This window comes from Enhydra lutris, unplaced genomic scaffold (assembly GCF_002288905.1).
Source record: "Enhydra lutris kenyoni isolate GAN:26980312 unplaced genomic scaffold, ASM228890v2 scaffoldscaffold20, whole genome shotgun sequence".
Classification (NCBI taxonomy): domain Eukaryota; kingdom Metazoa; phylum Chordata; class Mammalia; order Carnivora; family Mustelidae; genus Enhydra; species Enhydra lutris.
The window spans coordinates 19,703,628-19,723,187 of NW_019154104.1; the positions used below are offsets into that span (position 1 = coordinate 19,703,628).

The 19,560-nt window shown below is 46.7% G+C and overlaps 1 protein-coding gene across 1 annotated transcript in view; it reads right to left on the bottom strand.

Annotated features, from left to right (window-relative positions):
• Window positions 1–8,467: 8,467 nt before the first annotated feature.
• The window catches only part of LOC111148712 (lin-52 DREAM MuvB core complex component), a 118,244-nt gene continuing 107,151 nt past the window's right edge, over window positions 8,468–19,560 (bottom strand). Inside the window, exon 6 of the mRNA XM_022505511.1 lies at window positions 8,468–10,490. Within this exon, the coding sequence (XP_022361219.1) occupies window positions 10,435–10,490 (56 nt within the window). The 3' untranslated portion in view covers window positions 8,468–10,434. The remainder of the gene's footprint in view (window positions 10,491–19,560) is intronic.

The following is a 19,560-nucleotide window of genomic DNA, read 5'->3' on the forward strand; positions in this document are numbered from 1 at the left end:
TAATGTTATTCTTTTCTTTTCTTTTTTTAAGATTTTTATTTATTTATTTGTCAGGGAGAGAGAGAGCACAAGCAGGGGGAGTGGCAGGCAGAGGGAGAGGGAGAAGCAGGCTCCTCCCCGAGCAAGGAGCCCAATGAGGGACTTGATCCCAGGTCTCTGGGATTATGACCTGAGCCAAAGGCAGACACTTAAATGAATGAGCCACCCAGGGGCCCCTTGTTCCTTTCTTGGCTTTGTTTCATTTTAAAGAAAGATTTCTTGTTTTTTTTTTTTTTTTTTAGATTTTATTTATTTATTTGATAGAAAGAGAGAGATCACAAGTAGGCAGAAATGCAGACAGAGAGAGACGGGGAAGCAGGCTCCCCATTGAGCAGAGAGCCCAATGCGGGGCTCGATCCCAGGACCCTGGGATCATGACCTGAGCTGAAGGCAGAGGCTTTAACCCACTGAGCCACCCAGGCACCCCATGTGCATGTGTGCTCTTACTAACTGAGCCAGCCAGGTGCCCCTCCCCTACTCCTGATAAGCTTCTTTTCAATAATTTGGGGCAACATTTTAAAATAAATATGTTTTGGCTTGTTTCATCTTCGTTCTTCAGGTCAAAATGCCATTTTTAGCTTCAATGGCTTGAATGCAAATAGGCATAGCTTGGGGCTGTGAAGCCAGAGTCCAGCCTTGCCCAGGGGCCCGGGTTGACCAAGGCCACAGGGCCACAGCCACCTGCCTGGCTCCATAGCCTGGCTCCAGTCTTCGGGCTGTGGTCAGGCCCGCCAGGAATATACAGGGGATCTGTCCCCTGGGTCCTCAAGGCCAGCTCCTCTGTCTCTCCCCCACCACACCCCAGACCCTATCCCTCACTCAACCACCTGCCCCACCACCCATCTCTGCTATCCAGGTTCAGAGGCCTCCACCCAGAGGCACCTTCATCATTCCTGCCCGACACGTCGACTTTCATTTTCCCAAGACGAACCTCATTTGACAATCTCCTGCCCATATTTCTAAGCTCTCTGGGTCTCGCGGTGCTATTTCTCTGTCCTCTCTGGGGTTTGGGACACCAATCATCTGCAGGTTTCATTAGCATGCTGTTTCCCCCTGTCTTTCAGATCATTAATGAGGATGCGTAGGGAGCCACCCAACCTCACAGCCCCCACCACGCGCCCCCTCCTGGGCCCCCGCGCGGCGGGAATCATTATCCTTCCTGGCGTGACAGGGTCAGAACCAAACCAATTTGCATCAATCTTTGGTGATGTTGTGAGGTGTCGTCGCCTGTCCTGCCATCCTCATGTTGTAACAACGGCTTCAGCTCTCTGTTCCGGCGTGTTCCTCGCTGCTCTGGGAGGGCGGCCCGGATCGTGGGGCCCCGGCTCTTCAGGCTGAAAGGCCCTGCAGGTCAGGCAGGCTTCAGGGCCGCGCGTGGCTGACATTTCCTCTTTGTCTCGCTATCCTGAGCTGGGCAGGAAGTAGCCCCTCTCTGGGCAACAGGATGGACAAGGACACATCCCTCCGGTGACCCAGAGGAGGGAGCAGGGGTCTCAGGCACAGCATTTTTCTTACTCATCATGACATCTATTTCTGTTGGAGGGAAAGGAGGAGCAAAGCTCCTTAAGGCCCTCCAAGGCCTAGTTAGATCCCTGGGCCTGTAGACTCCAGTGCCGGGGCCTGGGGTGGACGACCCATTTCTGGAGGATGGAGTTCATTCTTCTGCATGATTCCACGTGAACCAGCCCCCCGGGGCTCTCGTCTCTTTCTTTATCAGTTCCGCGGCCCTGCTTCCCACCTCGCAGTGACCCTGACTATACACACACGTGTTCCCAATAAAGGTGAGAACCACCCCCCCACGCACCCCTTGTGTCCCTCAGATCCCAGCTTGCACAGAAGGTACCTCACGTTCTTTCTGGAGGGTGCGGTGCCTCTGTCTGGCACTCTGGGATGAAAACAGAGGAGTATCACTCCAGGCCGCCCTGACCCATGCCTACCCCTGACCCCAAGTTCCTCTATTTTTTTTTTTTCCTCCCCTTCTCTCCTGGTTGGGAAGGGAAAACAAGCAGGAAGAAAGCAGCGAAGGACGCTCTCACAGCACAACATCTGGAGGAATGTCTGGCGTGCCCCCGAGCTGGGGAAATTCATCTTTAAGAGTCAACATCAAAATTAGGTGAGATATAATTTTCTATGGGGGCATGGACTGAGGAAAAAGAGCTATTTGGCAGCCCTAACTGAACATGTATCAAGAGAACATTTTTCTGTTCCTGAGCAAAAGCCCTGTAGCATGTGAGGAGGCTCTGGCCCTGGGAAGGAGCGTACTTAGGGCACAAGTCATTTCATCCACACTCTACCTGATGGAGTAGGGTCTGGGGCAGGGCTGGATGCTCAGTGGGTGCTTGGTAAATACTTAGAGGTTTACAGATTGATAGACATGTTCATACACAAGAATGAGCCTCATTACCATAAACAAATGTCACCGGTGAAGTCTGCCTATGCGCACGCACACGTGCGTGGTACAAGGTTGGACTGATCGGGCATTTTAAGCCCCATCCACCTATATACTTAGCTCCAGAGCCTTCCCCCCCATATGATGAACACAACACGTGATTCTGTAGGGAGTTTGGAAAATGTAGGAAAAAAGCAAAAATTACCCCCCCACCAATCCTCCAACCAGGCAGTAAGTACCGTTAACACCTTGGGTCTATTTCCTTATAATACCCTGCCCCACCCCCCCATATTGGACATCATGTCGCATTTGTAATTTTATATCTTGCTATTATTTTATTTTTGCTTACCCTTATGACAAGCTATTTCTTCCATGATATTGTAACCTTTTGCAAACATACTAACGGGCTGCATCATAGTTCACTATGTGAATGTACCATAATTTAATCAATAGTTCCAGGTACAAAGGACCAGTTGGCTTGAGATAAGCAGCCCTGTGAGAAAAGCAAGGGATGAGGGTCTGCCGAGAAGAAGGTGGAGGCAGGGGCGCCTGGGCGGCTCAGTCGGTTAAGCGTCCGACTCTTCATTTTTTTCTCAGGTTATGATCTCAGGATCATGAGATTGGGTCCAGCCTGGGGCTTTGCACTGACTGTGGAGCCTGCTTGGGATTCTCTCTGCCTCTCCCTCTGCCCCTCCCTCCCTCCCTCCCAAAAAAGGTGGAGGCAGTTGACAGCAGAGACAAATGGAGGGGAAAAGGAGGCCAAGGAAGAAGTTCTCGGGAGTTTGCTTTCCTTATTCCTCAGAGACCCTTATGGTTCCGACCCCTATACAACACTCGTGGCCCTCCCCAGGGCTTTGCTGGTGTGCCAATGCTTCTCATTTCCGCTCCGCCTGAAGTCATTGACTTTTCCAACCTGACTCTTCTCAGCTGCTCCTTTGTGTGAAGCCGCTGGCTCGGGCCTGCTCTGCTCCTGGGGCTTGGCCGCATCCGGGCAAGCCCTGGGATGTGACCTTCAGCCCCGCTTGACCCTGAGGCCCTCGGCCTGCACAGGCAGGCCAGGCTGTTCTCCGCGGGCTCCTAGGGAGGGCAAAGCCTGGAGGAGACTGCTGGGCGGGGGGTGGGGGGAGTCCAGGCCCAAGTGCATCCTGCTCGGGCCTGGAAAGGGAGCATCTGGAAGAAGGATGGCGGGATCGGGGTAGGGGTGGGGTGGGGAGGGCTGGAGGACACAGCAAAACAGGGAAGAGCACCCCTGTGCGGTGAGTGGAAGAGTGTGGATGCTCAACAAATGGGAGGACCATCAAGACTAGGGAAGTACAGCGAGCTGAGGCTTCTGCCGAGCTCAGTATCAGCTCAGAAACCCGCCACTGTCACAAAGAACACCTCTCCTTCCCTTGTTCGTGAGCAACAAAGAGTCAGCCGTGATACTTGCTGAATGTCCACGCCAGCACAGGCTGCCCCGGAGGGTGGGATGAGGAGGGCAGGGGTACCCAGGAAACTGTCAGCTCTCAGCAAAGAGTGAGAGAAATGGCTTCTCTGCTTTACCCCTTCCAACTACTCTAGGTAACCGAAAGTTATTCTATTTTCCCTGTTAAGAATTACCAATTTTTAACAAATGTGAGTATAATAATGAAATAATACATTGAATCCATTTTAAAAGCTATATCCATCAAGCACTCATGTAATGGGTAAGATAGGCTATGTGCTGTTCTAAATACTTGCAAATACTAGTTGAATCTCCACAATGACCCTAGCAGTTCGACACTACTATTGGACCCACCCCATAAACGGGTAAACTAAACAGACAGGTGAAGCGATTTACTTACAGCTACATGTGTAGCAGACAGCAAAAACAGGATTTGGACCCAGGCAATCTGACGTCAGGGTCTAGGCCCTTATCCATGATGCTTGCCTGCCTCTCTCTCTCTCTCTCTCTCTCTTTTTTTTTTCTTTTTTTGAGGAGAGGGAGGGGCAGGAGGAGAAGGGGAAAGAGAATCTTAAGCAGGTTCCATGCCCAGTGCAGAGCCTGATGCAGGGCTCGATCTCACAAAAGCCCTGAGATAATGACCTGAGTTGAAACCAAGAATTGGGTGCTTAACTGAGCACCCCAGACGCCCCTTGCCTGCCTCGTAGGAAATGTCCCAAGGACACTGTGGTTCAGAGAGAAGTGAATTGCATGACCACACACTGCTTCTCTCTCCAGATCCACACTCTTAACTGAGACTAGCAAGAAAGCTGTGAACACTGAGTGTCATGGTGCAGCTCTTCCAACAAATTCTTATTAAGCACTTATTATGTGGCAAGTACTATTCTAATCCCTGTTTATAACCAAAGAAACTGTAAGAGACTGCACGAATTTGGGTCAGATTCTTTGACATCTCCCAAAAGTTTTTTTTTTTTTTAAAGATTTTATTTATTTATTTGACAGACAGAGATCACAAGTAAGCAGAGAGGCAGGCAGAGAGAGAGAGAGGAGGAAGCAGGCTCCCTGCAGAGCAGAGAGCCCGATGTGGGGCTCGATCCCAGGACCCTGGGATCATGACCTGAGCCGAAGGCAGAGGCTTTAACCCACTGAGCCACCCAGGCACCCCCCAAAAGTTATTTTAAAGTCAAACCTCATTGGTACTTCTGTGTGTCTCAGACAGGGAAGATGGAAAAACAAAGCAATTCTTATTACTTGAGCTTCCTGGCTCCTTGGATTCCAGATACTCGTTTTCTGGTATTGGGGGTCCCTTTCTGAAGCATCAAGTAGAGATCCAAACAGAAAGCAGAGGACAGGATAAGATGAAAATATGTGTGAGTCCAACTCAGCTCAGAGTTTGAGTTTAATTGCGATTCCACATGCCACTCTCCCCTGCATTCCTTTGTCCCTGGCTATGACCAAGTTCATGGCTGTGTCACCCCTAGTAATCCCAGTAATGGGCTGCAATCCCGAGGGAGCGGTGTCTTGTTTATTAAGTGGCCAACCTTTGAGCCACATGGAGTGTGGCCAGTGGTGGCTTCTTGCCCTAGCCATTGATGGGCCACTGCTCTGTTTAAAAAGACAGGGATCTTCCAGGAGAGAGAATGGGGATAGAAGGCAAGGCTTGTGAGAGAGCCAGAGACCCAGAAGTGAATGGGTGCTGGAAGTGTCCCTTCCAGGTCACGAATTCTTTGAGTGTAGAATTCCCATGTGTGTGCCGCACGTTAGCTAGCCTCAAGTTCGTTGACTATGGCTGTATAGGGCTTCGGTACAGGTCCAAGGATGGTGCCATGGTTGTAGCTGCCCACGATGCCCCCAGCGTGGACATGTGGGAGAAGAGACAAGGAGACCCGAAGGGGACAACTGGCCAGAGGTGGCAAATGAACGGGGTGAGGCAAATAGCAGAGAGTGGGTCTCTCCTGAGGTCCCAGAATTCTCAGGGCTTCAGGCAATGGGACCAGGCCGCACCCGGAGCTGTTCTCCCAACAAATGAATGGCCTCTTCCTTCTCTGCCCACAGCCCCAGTGTCTGCCTTTTGGAGTTGGGGAGACATTGCAGCAGCTGCTTAGCTGTTTAGACACCCTCTCCCCTCACTGTGTTCCCCCCCACCCTCGGGCATCTGTCCTCTGGTTAGAGTTGTGTGAAGCGGAAGACAATTTGGGGCTTATTAGTGTCCCAGGGAGACATGTAACTTGTGTTGCTGGGACCCAAACAGCAAGAGTCTTAGCGGCAAACTCCAGCCGAGAAAAGACTGAGGAATTGTCTCACCTAATTACAGGGAATGGCCCTCTTTGTGTTTGTGATTCGGTACGGTTGTCCGATCGCTTTTGATCGCTTTTCTCCATTTGCTGGCTCAGGCCATGCTGGAATTGTGCTAATTAGAAGAGAAATGGACAGAGTGATCCTGTCAGCCCTGGTTACTGGTGGGGACAAAGCGGAATATTCTTCTGAGGCAGTGTTTTGTGAGGGCCCTTCTTCCCGCTCTCATTAGGAGGAAGGGGCCCACAGGAGGGGAAGGTTCCGAATGCCTGGCCTGGCTAATGGAGCACTGGGGTATTCATGTGCTAATTAACAGGCTCTGCCAGCCCTTGTGCCAACCATGAGCCTCGTGGTTGCACCTGGGGCCACCTGAAGCCCCCAAATGCCCCTGATCATGAAGAAAAAGTGTGGGGCAGAGAGTGGGAAGGCTGGTGGCCTCTTTAGGCAGAGTCGGGGACACAGCCCCCAAGGGCCAGAGAAGACTCAATAGAGGCTTAACAGTCAGTTAGAGGCCAGTCAGAACTTACAAACTCGGTTTACAAACCACCGTTTGGAGTGGAGGCTCTAAGGCTCTCTGGGGAAAGAGAAGCCTGTGCAGTGGCCATCTGGTTGGCACAAGATGAAGCAAAAAGAAAATGGAGGACGTAACCAAACGGTTGGAGATGGATTTTGTGTAGAAGTTGAAAGCTGGTAAGGAATCATGTTGTCTGACCTCTGGGACCATCTACTCTGGCCCACCAGCCCATTTCCTCTCTTCCTGTTCTGCCTGTTTCTCTTTTTTGCGAGCCCTTAATCCTGGAGGAAGGAAACAGAAGGGCCCAGAGCACCCCCCGGAAAGGAAATTTCTTGGTTTCATCACAAAGCTCCTATGGAAGTCCAAACACCCTTCAGAAACCGAAAAGGCAATGGATTGACTCACCAGCTCCATTTTCACGGCCCAAAAGACAGGAGCTGCAGCTAGAGAACCACAAACGAGCAGCAGTTCCCAAGCGTCCAGTTAAAAAATATAAGTGGGTCACCAAAAGACACAGAAAAATTAACAATGGCATCTTGCTATTAATACAGTTAATAGCCTGTGAACTTTTGGTGCTCTGACAATGGAAGGAAGGCCAGGTGAATCAGCAGAGGCCAACCAAGAATCCGAGACACGGAAGAGAGCAAGAAACAAGACTGCTGGTGAGAAAAGACTTGAATAAGAATCTGAAAATTGTCTCCGAAGCCCTGGTGCTATTCCTCTCAGCCGACAGATGCTTCTGTGAGGAAGGCACTCAGAATGGCAAAGGGAAGGCCAAAGAAACCTGTGGGCAAATCATATCTAATTATTTATTGGAAAAATAATTTCTCAAGATTTAGAGCAGCGTGGTGATGACGCTGTCCCTGTGGAGGCAGCTGGCCGGCCGGGCTTTTCCAGGTCACAATCTACTGCCCACCCAGTTGTTTTCTTGGAAATCAGTGATGAGCCAATGGTGCCAAGCAATTGGCTTTCCTCACATGGAATGTTTCTCTGAAAGGGCATGAGGCTCTGCTCGAGGGCAGATAAACTATCCGTGGGGGACAGCGATAGGACTAATCCTTGTTCTTCTCTAGTTCTAGAGCAGAGTCCAAAAGGAAGTCACACTAAGGATTTTAGTAGGCAGCAGAGAAACATTTGCTTCCATCATATTTAACTGGAAGTCTGTAAGCAGGTATGGACCCTTCCAGCTCAAAGAAGACACAGAAGAGTAATTAGATGCGTAGGAAAGGAGCTTACAGTTCAGTGGGACGAGAGATGCACTCAGACCACTTAAATATAAGGTAGAGTTGGTAAAAGTCAGAAGGACGGGATACGTACGTGTTGTAGGAATGCAGGGAGAAAGATTGTTTCCAGGTGGTTCATCAGGGGTTTGTAGGAAGGGTAGGTCTGAAATGTGCAAAAGAGACTCTCTAGGAACTCAGCGGCATGAGCAAAGGTACTTAAGTGAGAAAATGGAACTGTTCAGATTAACTGTTAACAGATTCCGTATACTGGAGAGGAGGGGTGATGAGGATTACATGCAGAGTGTTTTAAATGCCAGGATAAGAGACCCAGACTTTATTATTAGACACAAGGAGGTATTAAAGGTTTTTAAGTAATACTTTAGGGAGTTGAGCAGTAATGAGGTTGGATGGCCGGTAGAACAGACTGGAAGCTGGGAGACCAAGTAGTAGATGGTCGTAAAGCCCCACACCACCCACTCTGGTATTAAGGGGAAAATAGCAGGTTATTTATCATTAGAGTTGTACTTTCCGATGAATGCTTTAAGTATGCAACTTGGCCCTTTGAGGAAAAGAAAAACTCACTCTCCTATGAAAGGGACATATTTATTATGACGACACAGAAACCATCAAGTACAAAGCACAGTCCTCTAACACCCTGAAGTACACACACATTATACATCCATTTATATTATCAATATAAAAATACATCATTAACATTTCTAAGGATGACAAATACAAAACCAATAAATATTGCAATTCTAAAACATCTACTTATGTTAAGTGCTGGTGAATAAGATAACAATAAAAGAAAGGCCAAAGCAGACCAGAAAACCAACTACACAGCCTTGGGTTACAGACCTGAGTTGGTTTTGGGGAGGTATCCTCATATTCTCCATGTATGTCTCAGTTTCCCCAAACACTTGAAAGTGCCTGATGTCATCAACTCTCAAAAACCGAGCAAAGGAAAAATTTGACGTTGTGGCACTATTTTTTGCCCTCTCCTTCCCTCCCACTCCAACTGCATTTTGAGAAAAAGGAATGTCGATAATAGGCCTAACTTAAAATCTATGCCTCTCCAGCCTAAATTTCTATATCGCATCCAGGCAGAATCTTTTCTTTCTCACTTACCCATCCTTTGTGACTCGTGTTCAAGTTTTCTCCTTATCAATACATAAAATCACGTGGATGGCAAAAATGAGAGAAAAACCCAACATTAGTTCTAGAGTGGGAAACAAGGCACACATGTCAGAAATGGTTAACAGACCAGCTATTTTAACTGAAGAGTGTGGCACCCTAGCACGGACACTCAGGACCAATAGCTTAACCACAACTTTCCTTGTAACCAAACACCATCGGCCAACTGCCATGTAGATGTTCTTTGCATGAAGGTTAGGAAGCCTCATGTACTTCTCGAAACATCAGAGGCTGGGGGCTGGCTTACAAGACAAAATATGGAGAACATGTGTAACCAATTTTACGCATGGGTTAGGTTTTCAGGTTTTAACACAGAGACAGATAACTGGCAAAGAGCTCCATAGGAATTGCATTTAAGTCTGGAAATTCTTTTTTCCCACGTGCGTGCATGTGTGTATTTGTTACATTGATGAAATATCTGCTGTGAGAGGGGACAAGGGGGGGCAAAACACTGCCACCATTCCACAGCACAGTCAATTAGAGATTCTTCTTTTTAATCAAATGGGAACTCCTGTCAACAATCCCCTTCTCCTACCTTTTCAGCCATACTGACTTTCTAGTGTGGGTCTTTAACCGATTCCTGGAACTCAGAAGTCCTTTCTTCCATCTTTAGCTTGGTCTTGAGGTCTAGAACCCAGTGCAACCTTGCATGGGCCTTTCACTACTTACTCCCAGGAGGGACTCGATACACAGGGATCCTCTTTCCTGGAATCAGAACTGATGGTGGGGAATGAAAGGCACTGGGGCATGGGGACTATTGTGAGAGGTACAGAATTGTTAAAGCAGGTATACATGTCAAGAAGACTCTGGCTTCTCCAGCTGGGGATTCTTGGAACCCAATATATAACGGAGAGTTCACAGGTCAGTTCACTGGTCTGTTTCAGAATCTAATTGTTCTCTGGTCTCCTCGCACCATAAATACTTCCTAAGATATCAAGTACAAGCCAGAAGAACCCGTCCACTCAACGTTCCACAGCTGACTTGGCCATCACCGAATCAAATCAGGTGTAAGATCCTGGGGCTCCTGCATCACTTTCTGAAATGACAGAGCAGAACTTTGACCTTTAAGAATGATGTGCTCTCTGGTGTCACCCACATCCAAGGCTGAGATGGTCAAAGTCCGGAAGCTGACTGAGTAACCGTGCTCATCCTTCTGTTGAGACTCAACAGAGCAAATTCCTCTCTTGCCGCCGAATGTCCTCAGAGGTGCAGAGTGCCAGGAGCAGGGGGGAGGGTCAGTCCTGGAGGGGCACCCTCCGGCCTCTCACCGGAAAGCAGAGAGTTGCACATCATCAGAGCTCCACTGGGAGGGAGGGCGCAGTTCCAGTCCCCAGGACATCCCGTCCACAAGCAGCTGCTACTTCTTGGGTTTCTCCAGAATGTTGAGAAATTTCCCCCGTGTCATCTCTCTGGCTGCAATCACAGCAAATGGAAGATCAATGAAAACCCACAATTTGCACAAGAGATCTCAGGTAAATAGGTTTTAAAAATGCAAACTAATTCAAATTGTAAAAACAGTTGCTACCACAACAGACTGAATCACCACTAACCTCCAAAAAGAGGGAAAAACCAACCAACACTGACGACGAAAACTATAGAAAGCCAGCAACTGCTGAAGGCCACCTGGGGAAGACTGTCATCCCCCCCTGAACAAAATCCCCAGGGAATTCCCCCAAACCTCCCTCTCTCTTTCTCCAGAATGTAACCAAATACTCATGTCAGGGGGTTTGCTCTTGGAGACTACAACCCAACCAAGATTAGAGTCTTCTCTGGGTTGCTGGTCTCTGGACATTTATAATCTCAGATCAGAATCAGAGATCATTTACCCCATCTCTCGGCAGTGGAAGTCCCTGGATACTGTAATGTAACAGGGTTTATATTCCCTCGGTGCTGCTCATCTGTGGATGGTGTAATAAAGTAGGGTTTATAGAGCTTTGGTCTTCTCTCTCTTGGCATTGTCAGTCCTTAGATATTTAATACAGCCAGGCAAGGTTTATGTGTCTTTCTCTGCCTTTCAGCACTATCAATCTTTGAATGCTGTGGTTACAAGAGGGTTTATACAGCTACTTTCCTACATATGAGGCTCCAAAATGAAAGTAAAACATTCCTCAATTACAAGGGCCACTCCAGAAGCCCGCTGTTGCAGCTCTGCTGGGCAAACTCGCAGGAAGTGGATGTATTATAACACCCCCTTCATCCTCATCCCGACAAAATCATCTTCCCAGATCTCTTCAATAGATTTAACAGTGCTCAAAGTTTCCAATCGTTGGTCCCAGAGGCCAGGAGTCTCCTGGCACCAGGCGGTGGGCTCACAGCAGGCTGCGCCTGTGGCCTCCTAAGAGTATGTCCCCATCCTGGCCAAAGAGTGAGATGGCTGGAGAGGCACCTGCAGAATGAGAAGGACCTTTGCCCCGCCTCCTGTGGCTTGACTCAAGTCCAGACCTGGTGCTAGATGAGTGGACTCCCCTCCCCCCTCCCTAGTAGCTCCTGGTTCATTTGTACAACAGAGAACTACAATAATACAAACTCCGAAACCACAGGGAAGGTTCTGGTACCTGCAGTCCATATATTCTTCACCTCTCACAAATCCTGGAGCTCCAACAAAGGGCAAGGAAATCCCACTAACTAGGAATGGAAGTTCCAGTGCTAAGTGCTGCCGCATGTGCCCACAACCCCACCCGGGCTCAAGTCAAAATGACTGTTCCTTTCCTTTGTGGATTTGCACCAAACCCTATACAGACAAAGTTCTGGTAAGACTTGCAGTTATCTGTTTATATACGTGTCTTCCTGCCCTAAAGGGTAAGAACTGAGGGTAGAGGCTCATTATTCTTTCTATCACGAACACTAGAGGTAGTATCTGCTAAATAAATGTTGGCTGGATGAATGATAATATACGAAAGGATTCCAAGCAGGAACACAATAATGTCCGTTGCCTTCCTTTGCAGAGACACTGTTAACGGCCCTCGGGCTTCATTCTCTGCATTGCCGGTGGTGGTCGTTTTTCCTAAATTTATCTTATTTGGCAAGAAAAAGAATTTCCTTTGATGAAAGTAATGCCAGATTAATGGAGAGACAGAGGTAGGACTAACTACTCTAGAGGAAATCCAAACAGGCATTTTCCTGCCCAGGGGAGGTGGCGTGGGCTTGCAGATGACACAGAGTCTGAACTCAGTTTAGGTTCCAGCTCTAGCGTTTAGCAGTGGGGGGGACACTTTGGGATAGGCAAGATCTATGAGCCTGTTTCTTTATCTGCAAAATGAGTAGCACATGAATGCCACCTGCCCTGGTTTTCTCTTGGCTATTCAGCAATGAACATGCTTGGTAGAGTGGTACCATTAACACGCCGCCTTTCAAAGGAGGGTGAGTAGTCTGCTGCTTCTCCCGCACTCGGTGTTTCCTGAGTGAATGAATGAATGAACTATGATAAGGGAGGCTAACAACCTCAAAAATCCCATTCCTTGGAAGCTTTTCCCTCGGCCTGATCCTCTGACTTAAACTTTTGGCCAGAGTGGGTTTCATCATTTATTTCTGCTGGTTGGGTCTCCTGCCTCCTCTATGGTGCTTACTAAGGAGTTGTACATCATATCAAATGATCCTGCAGCATGGCTAGAAGCAGGTACTTTGGAAACCAGACGTGGGTAATCCAAAACTCTGGGTGGAACAGAGCTTTGCTCCAAAAATCCTGGGCCTGGAGCTCTGTATTGATCTTACTCATTATTTCTGCCTGCTTCCCTTCATGTCCCCGCTCTACTGTTTTCTTCCCCAAATGGGAGAATGACCAATATTTTAAGACATCAAATTTAAAAAGACCCAATCTAGTTGAGGGATCAAAAGGATTTAAAAGGCAAAATAAACCGTTCTTCCAAAGTCTCTCAGTGGCAAGCTCTCCTTGAATTTAACCAATCCTTTTTAACAACCCTTTCCCCACTCAATCATTCCTCCCCCTTCAACCTAATCTGAGCACACAGAGCTGCAGAAAACCCCCATAAAAGTAGAAGTAATTCAAAGACCTCATCTTCTACATGGGAGGGGAGAAAGTTTCCCTACTCGCCAGTCCCATATAGGAGATATACGAATTCGTGACATAGCTGCTCCCTAAAAGAGGGCTGTGCTCTATAAATCACCTCCTAAGCACCAAGCCCTCTTTGTGCGCAGAGAAATTGCTGTGGGTCAGGGGCAGCTTCAGACCTCGAGCCCTCCTGTTCACTTGTTATCGGAGATGTTAACATCTCTGATTAATTCACATAACCCCTTATTTTATTCCTCATCTCTTTATCCTTGCCTTGCTGTTTTGCTGTAGTGCGAGGTTTCTTACCGACCCGCGACAGTAATCGCCGCCTGCTAGCCGCACCCCCTAAACCTAGTGAAATTGTTTAGTGATGCCAACCGCGCTTTTAATTTGCAAGACATCAGACACAGAGGTAATTTATACCAACATCTGTTCATTTTTGACTTCTGAAACAAACTCACACATGCTGCTACAAAATCCCATTAGGAGTAGGGAGACAGCCTTCTGCTACTATTCTGTATTCCTCTTACACACACACACACACACACGAGCGTGTGCACTTGCATGCAAGCACATACACACCCCTTCCAGCAGGGTTTTATATGTAAATGTATTTTATGAAAAAACTCCCACCAAGGATTTCAAATCTCTCCAGGGAAGAGCCTTTAGAGATGTCTCTGGCTTGCTTACAGAAGAGAGGAAGACATTTCTACTCTCCTGCCTCATTCCATCCCTTCTTGTTCCCACTAGTTATGGCTTGGTGCAATTCTTGCGTTAAGGGCCCTGGTGAGATTATATGCTCCCCAGCCTGACACTGCCAGTTCCTCTCTTTTCTCCTGTTTTTTTTCCACCATGTGTTAGAAGACAATCTTAGAGACGATAAGATTGCTGGAGTTTTACCTAGAGTCAGTAAAAGTGCTTAACCATTTTCTAGTTCTGGGTTAATCTTCTAGGGTTCTGAGGTTGAACAGGAAGGCAACGATGCTCCCACATTCTAATAAGTATGCCAGGAGGGATCCACTGGTGATCCGCCACCACAGTATCTGTGCGCACAAGAGAAGCCCGGCCTCCATGCCAAGTCATGATCACAGGCCCTCCTACGCAACGCAGCCCGCGAACGGAGTTAAGTCACAATACAGACTGTCGCCGTAGGGGCAACATGTGAATTGCTGCTGAGAATGTGGGACAGGAGACCACTTGTACACACTCAAAGACAGCAAATGGAGAAACTACAATCAACTTCCAGGTTTATGCAGTTTCTATGTGCCCCCTTCATCGTTTCCCTAAGGCTGTCGGGTTCACGGCAGCTGTAAATACCCGGGTCTACTTAGAGAGGTCAGGGCTGAAGGGAGGTCTCCGTCCTGCTCGATGTGTGGTTTAATACAATCTCTTCTTCAGATTCCCTAATTCCTCCATCTACAGTTAGCCTTGCCTCTGGCTCCCTTTCCACAATGACTATCCCCAAACTGCCTTCTCTGCAGTAAATTTTCTTGGTGGCTGGTTGAAAAAGATTCAGTGGTACAGATTGATTTCTCACCAGTGAGGGGATGAGGGATTACCAGAGGCACCCTGGTTAACGAGATTGGGTGCAGACTCTCTCACGAGACCAACCCTCTCTGCCAGAGCTTTGCACCTTTCGCCCATGACATATGGGTTTCATTACAGAAAGATTTTCCAGATTATAACTTTGAGGCAATTGCCTGATAAAATTCTGCTCGGCTTTAATGTAGAGAACAATGTAAAGATTAAGTAACTTTTTAATGAAATGGGAGAAACTCATAATGTTTGGTTTTCAATTCCAATGCAAACTACTTTAAATATTTCTGTGCCTCAACATAATTAAAAACATTAGCAAGATGGAGAAAAGTTACACGAGGCTATCTTTAGGAGACTCTAATACGACTGGCAGGAAACAAAGGAAATAGCATACCCTGTGTAAGGAGCAGGGCTTTGAGCATCAGACCGGCTTGGAGTTGCTGCTTCCCAGCTCCTACATGGACCCTGGACCAATGGAGGCAAGTCACCCAAGACATCTTCCCGAGGTTTGGTTTCCTTTTTTTTTTTTTTTTAAATACAACTTTTATTATTTTTTTAAAGTGAGATCTATGCCCACGTGGGGCTCATACTCACGACCCTGAGATCAGTTGCATGCTCTACTGACTGAGCCAGCCAGGCGCCCCTTGGTTCCCTCATTGGTTCAAGGTGAAATTAACATAAAGGTCACATAGGCATTTAGTAAACACTAGCTACTGTATAACTATCTTTCCTTCTTCCATTTCAAACAAGACGTTTATTTAAGCAAAGAGACACTTGATGGGAAAACTATCTAGGATTCATTTCTTTTCTTTTTTTAAAAGATTTTATTTATTTATTTAACAGACAGAGACAGTGAGTGAGGGAACACAAGCAGGGGGAATGGGAGAGGGAGAAGCCGAGCAGGGAGCCCATTGTGGGGTCCTATCCCAGGACCCTGAGGATCATGACCCAAGCCGAAGGCAGACACCCAACAACTGAGCCACCCAGGCGCCCCTAGAATTCATTTCTTTTAGAGCAATTTGTTTCTATTTAAAGACAAAATGCCCTACATGTAACAGCTATGTACAAAAAAGTTATACAACTGCCCTTGGTTTTATAATGATAAATGAAAAACATTAAAATTCTCCCAAATGAGTAAGGTACACAAGGAGTTTTTCTTTTCTTTTTCTGGTTAAACAGTGAGAGCAGAATAACTTATTGGAATACGAGGTAAGAACTGAACAAGCACGCCACTAACGGGGAAAGGGGATACCGCCACTGAACCAGTATTTTATCCCATTCCGTGTCCGTTCAATGTCGGTCAAAACATAGCACTGGTCATGTTGTTTTAAAAAAGCCATATGCTTGTTGTGTATATACACCAGTTACTTTATGTACCATGAAGGAGTGAGGAAGCGGAGAATGAGAAAAGAGAGAAATCCGTGCTGCAAGGATCAGGATGTGGCGGGAGCAAACTGCAGTTGCCCAAGAACGGGTCCGTGTGCTCTGTGGGAACTGAGTTTTGGAGTAAACAGAAGGTTCCCTTCGTAGTAGACACTTCCTGTCTGCGGCTGGAACGCACATCAACTGTCTCATCAAACTCTATTTCCAGTGGTGCAGGTGTGTCTCTTTCGTGACTTGGCTGCCTATCAAAGTGGTGTCTGAGCTGCCCCACTGACAAAGCCCGTCGTGCACAAGAGGCCTTCGTGAGACGACGGCGTGGTGTATGCCTCTGAAATCGCATCACACACCTCTCCCACCCCACCCCCTTCAAGTTCCCATGACTACTGTTCTTGGTCTCGACCTCTTCCTTCCCTGCGTTGTTCGCTGGCCAAGGGGAGCCTTGGAGCTCCTCAGCTGCCACTTGGAGAAAGAGGTAGCAGGTCCTCTCCGAGACGGCGCACAGGCAGTCTTGGGAGTGGCCAAAGGAGATCAAACAATTTCCTTCCTAAAAGATCTCAAGGGGCGCTTGGGTGGCTCAGTGGGTTAAGGCCTCTGCTTTTGGCTTGGGTCATGATCCCAGGACCCTGGGATCATGACCCGAGCCGAAGGCAGAGGCCTTAATCCACTGAGCCACACAGGCACCCCAATAAATAAAATCTTAAAAAAAAAAATCTCCAATGCGAAACAAAAGGAGCCAGGAATGACTTGTGTCCGCGTAAAACGTCTCACCTGGAGAACCAGACCTGCCAGAGTAATGTCAGGGACTAGAGGCAGCCGCCTTCCTTAACTCTACCAGCAGCTGCTTCCAGCGAAGAAGAACACATACAATCCTAGTTTAGTTTACATCAGGACACTCAGAAGCGATTTACTTAGTTAGCTTCATTGAAAGATAGTTTTGTAAAAATGAAGCCATTGGTTACAATTATGGTTTGGGCGCTTTTAAAAATTACTTTTTCATTCTGGCAACCTTGAATGCATTCTAATAACTGTGACAGGAGGGATCTGCAGTCATCACGGTACACTGGGCAGGGGAAGCACGAGGGGGTTGGATGAATGGTTAAGTCAGTCACACGAAGTGACCACTCCGTACTAGATATTAGGGAAGATTCCAATACAGGAGAAGCAGCCTTTGAGACGGGCTAGTTGTTCACAGCCTATTTTGGTGTGTTAGAGGAGAGCAAAAGGAAACCGATGTGATTTATAAATCCGTGTTCTCTCTCGCAGGAACGTGGGAAGTCTCTGGTCACTCTGGCAGAGAGCCGGGGTTCAGCAGAGCAGCTCGCCAGACTGGGATCCTTCCCCACACTCCTGCTCAGACCTCCACACAAAACGTACCAGCAAATGATGGATAATTCAAGTTGAGGATGAAGCACTTCTTCATGCCTCTAATCCAAGAGCAGCTGTGCTAGTGCGGCCATCAAGAACTGAAAGTGCTATGAACTGAGTACCGTGTCGTGCATGAGGAGGGGACTTTGGAGCCTCATTTAGACACTTGGTGGTCTTCAGAAGGTGGTGTAATGGTAACAAGGTCTCCATTCTCAAAGAACTCATGGGAGAGTTCACGAGCAAGAGTTTCTAGTAGAAATCTCATTTTTCTCTAAATTACATAGAAGAAGCATTTGAAGGTAAGCAGAACAGCTTTGAGGCTTTTGCCTAAAGTTCTTTGGGCATAAGCATTTCAAGAGGAGATCGAAACATGTATCTGACAAAAGAACAGTCTGGATGCTATATCTGTAACCAAACTATCACTGACTATGAAAATCTTCCGCCTGAGAGCTCTTTAAAAAAAGTCTTTTTTGAGGGGGTTGCACACTTTCCAGATTCTCTTTCTATTGGGTGTCTTGTTTCTCTAACAGGATTTTTTTCTTCCAAAAGGGGGGGGGTGCTAAGAACAGTGTTCCCTCCGGGGAATTCAGAGGAGGATAATTTTATATTAAACATTCCCCCTCAGTTCAGGGTAAGGCCCATTTCTGGAGAATGTTTTACCTAAGATGTAATATAAAAAAGAAGAGCCAAGACTCAATGTACAGGTAAACAAATTTGGACAGTTCCAATATGGAAAATAATTTTAATGGCTTTTCATAGCAAAAAAGAAAAAAAAAGGATAGAAATATTCAGCCAACAGATTTATTCTCAGAATATAAAACATCAAGCAAGAACATAAAATATGGGAAGTGTCAGCCATGATGCCTGAAGATTGAAAGCAGAAGTAGAAGAATCTTAATTGTCAGGCATTTGAAAAATGTTGTATTCAGGTGAAAGCCTGTGTTTCTCCCATCAACTCTCCTTGCCCTGCCTTCTTTCAAGAGCAAAACAAGACTAGTTTTCAAATATTCAGTCTTTATCATCCTTCTCCCTACTAAAAAACAAAACAAACCAAAACAACAACAACAACATCAAACCCTGGAAGATTTGGTTCAGGAATGAGAGCTATCAAGTTTTTATTTGTATTTTGTAACCTTTTCAGAGCACTTCATAGTTTTGCTTGGTTCCCCTTTCAAGAGTAAACTCAAGTGAACGAAAGGCAATGAGATCAAAGCAATGGATTAATACTCTTGGGGTGAGAACTTTTACTAAACACTTAGAAATTTGTGCAGAACACCTGTGCTTCAGGGCATGGGTAGTAATACATCGTGGTGAAACCTTTCTCATGACCAAGGGCTAGTAGCTTCACACAGTCTTAATTTCTTCATCCATAAAGTGAGTAAAACAATAAATCTATCACATAAGGTTAAGAAAACAATAACTAGTCAAACTGACTCGATCAATACACAAAATATTTTGCCTCAAGTTAGAGTAATTTATCCATAGGCCACATTCCACTCTCAGGAAAATCAGACCAAGATCACCATATAGATAAATTTCAAATCACCTGGACATTAAGACAACTTTCCCGCTTGAAACATCCCCACTTCAACATGCTGGCAGTAAGTAAAGTCTACAGAGGATGAAGGCCCAGTCTTCTTGACCCCTAGGGCAGGGAAAGAGTTACATCTTCATACTGAGAAGCCAATAAAAACCTCTCTTGATTATAATTTAGATAAGAACCATTGGATTGAATAATAATGTCTGAAACTCCCCTAGCTGTTTCACCTTGAGACGTCCATCACTGGGTTAAACATGATGCTAATTGCATTTGGATTGATTAATTTCTCTCACTCCTGTCTATTCGAATAACGCTTAACAAAATAATCATAGCACCCAGAGCCAAATCTTTTCCGTCAAAGGAATGAAGCCATCAGAACAGGCAGAGATGAAAGAAATGAAGATGACCCGTAATTACTGCAACGGTGATATCATTACCATATTATACAAAATGAGTGTGGGGGGGAGGGGGAGTGGAGGGAGGAGGGGCTGAGATTATTTATTTTTTTTAATGGAACCTTACAATCTAAGAATACAGATTTGACATCAAGTGGAACACACAGAAATACAGAACTTTAAAAAAAATACAAATCTTGCTCATGAAATTACAAAATCCAACAAACCCTGAGGCTCAAGATACATCACGTGTCT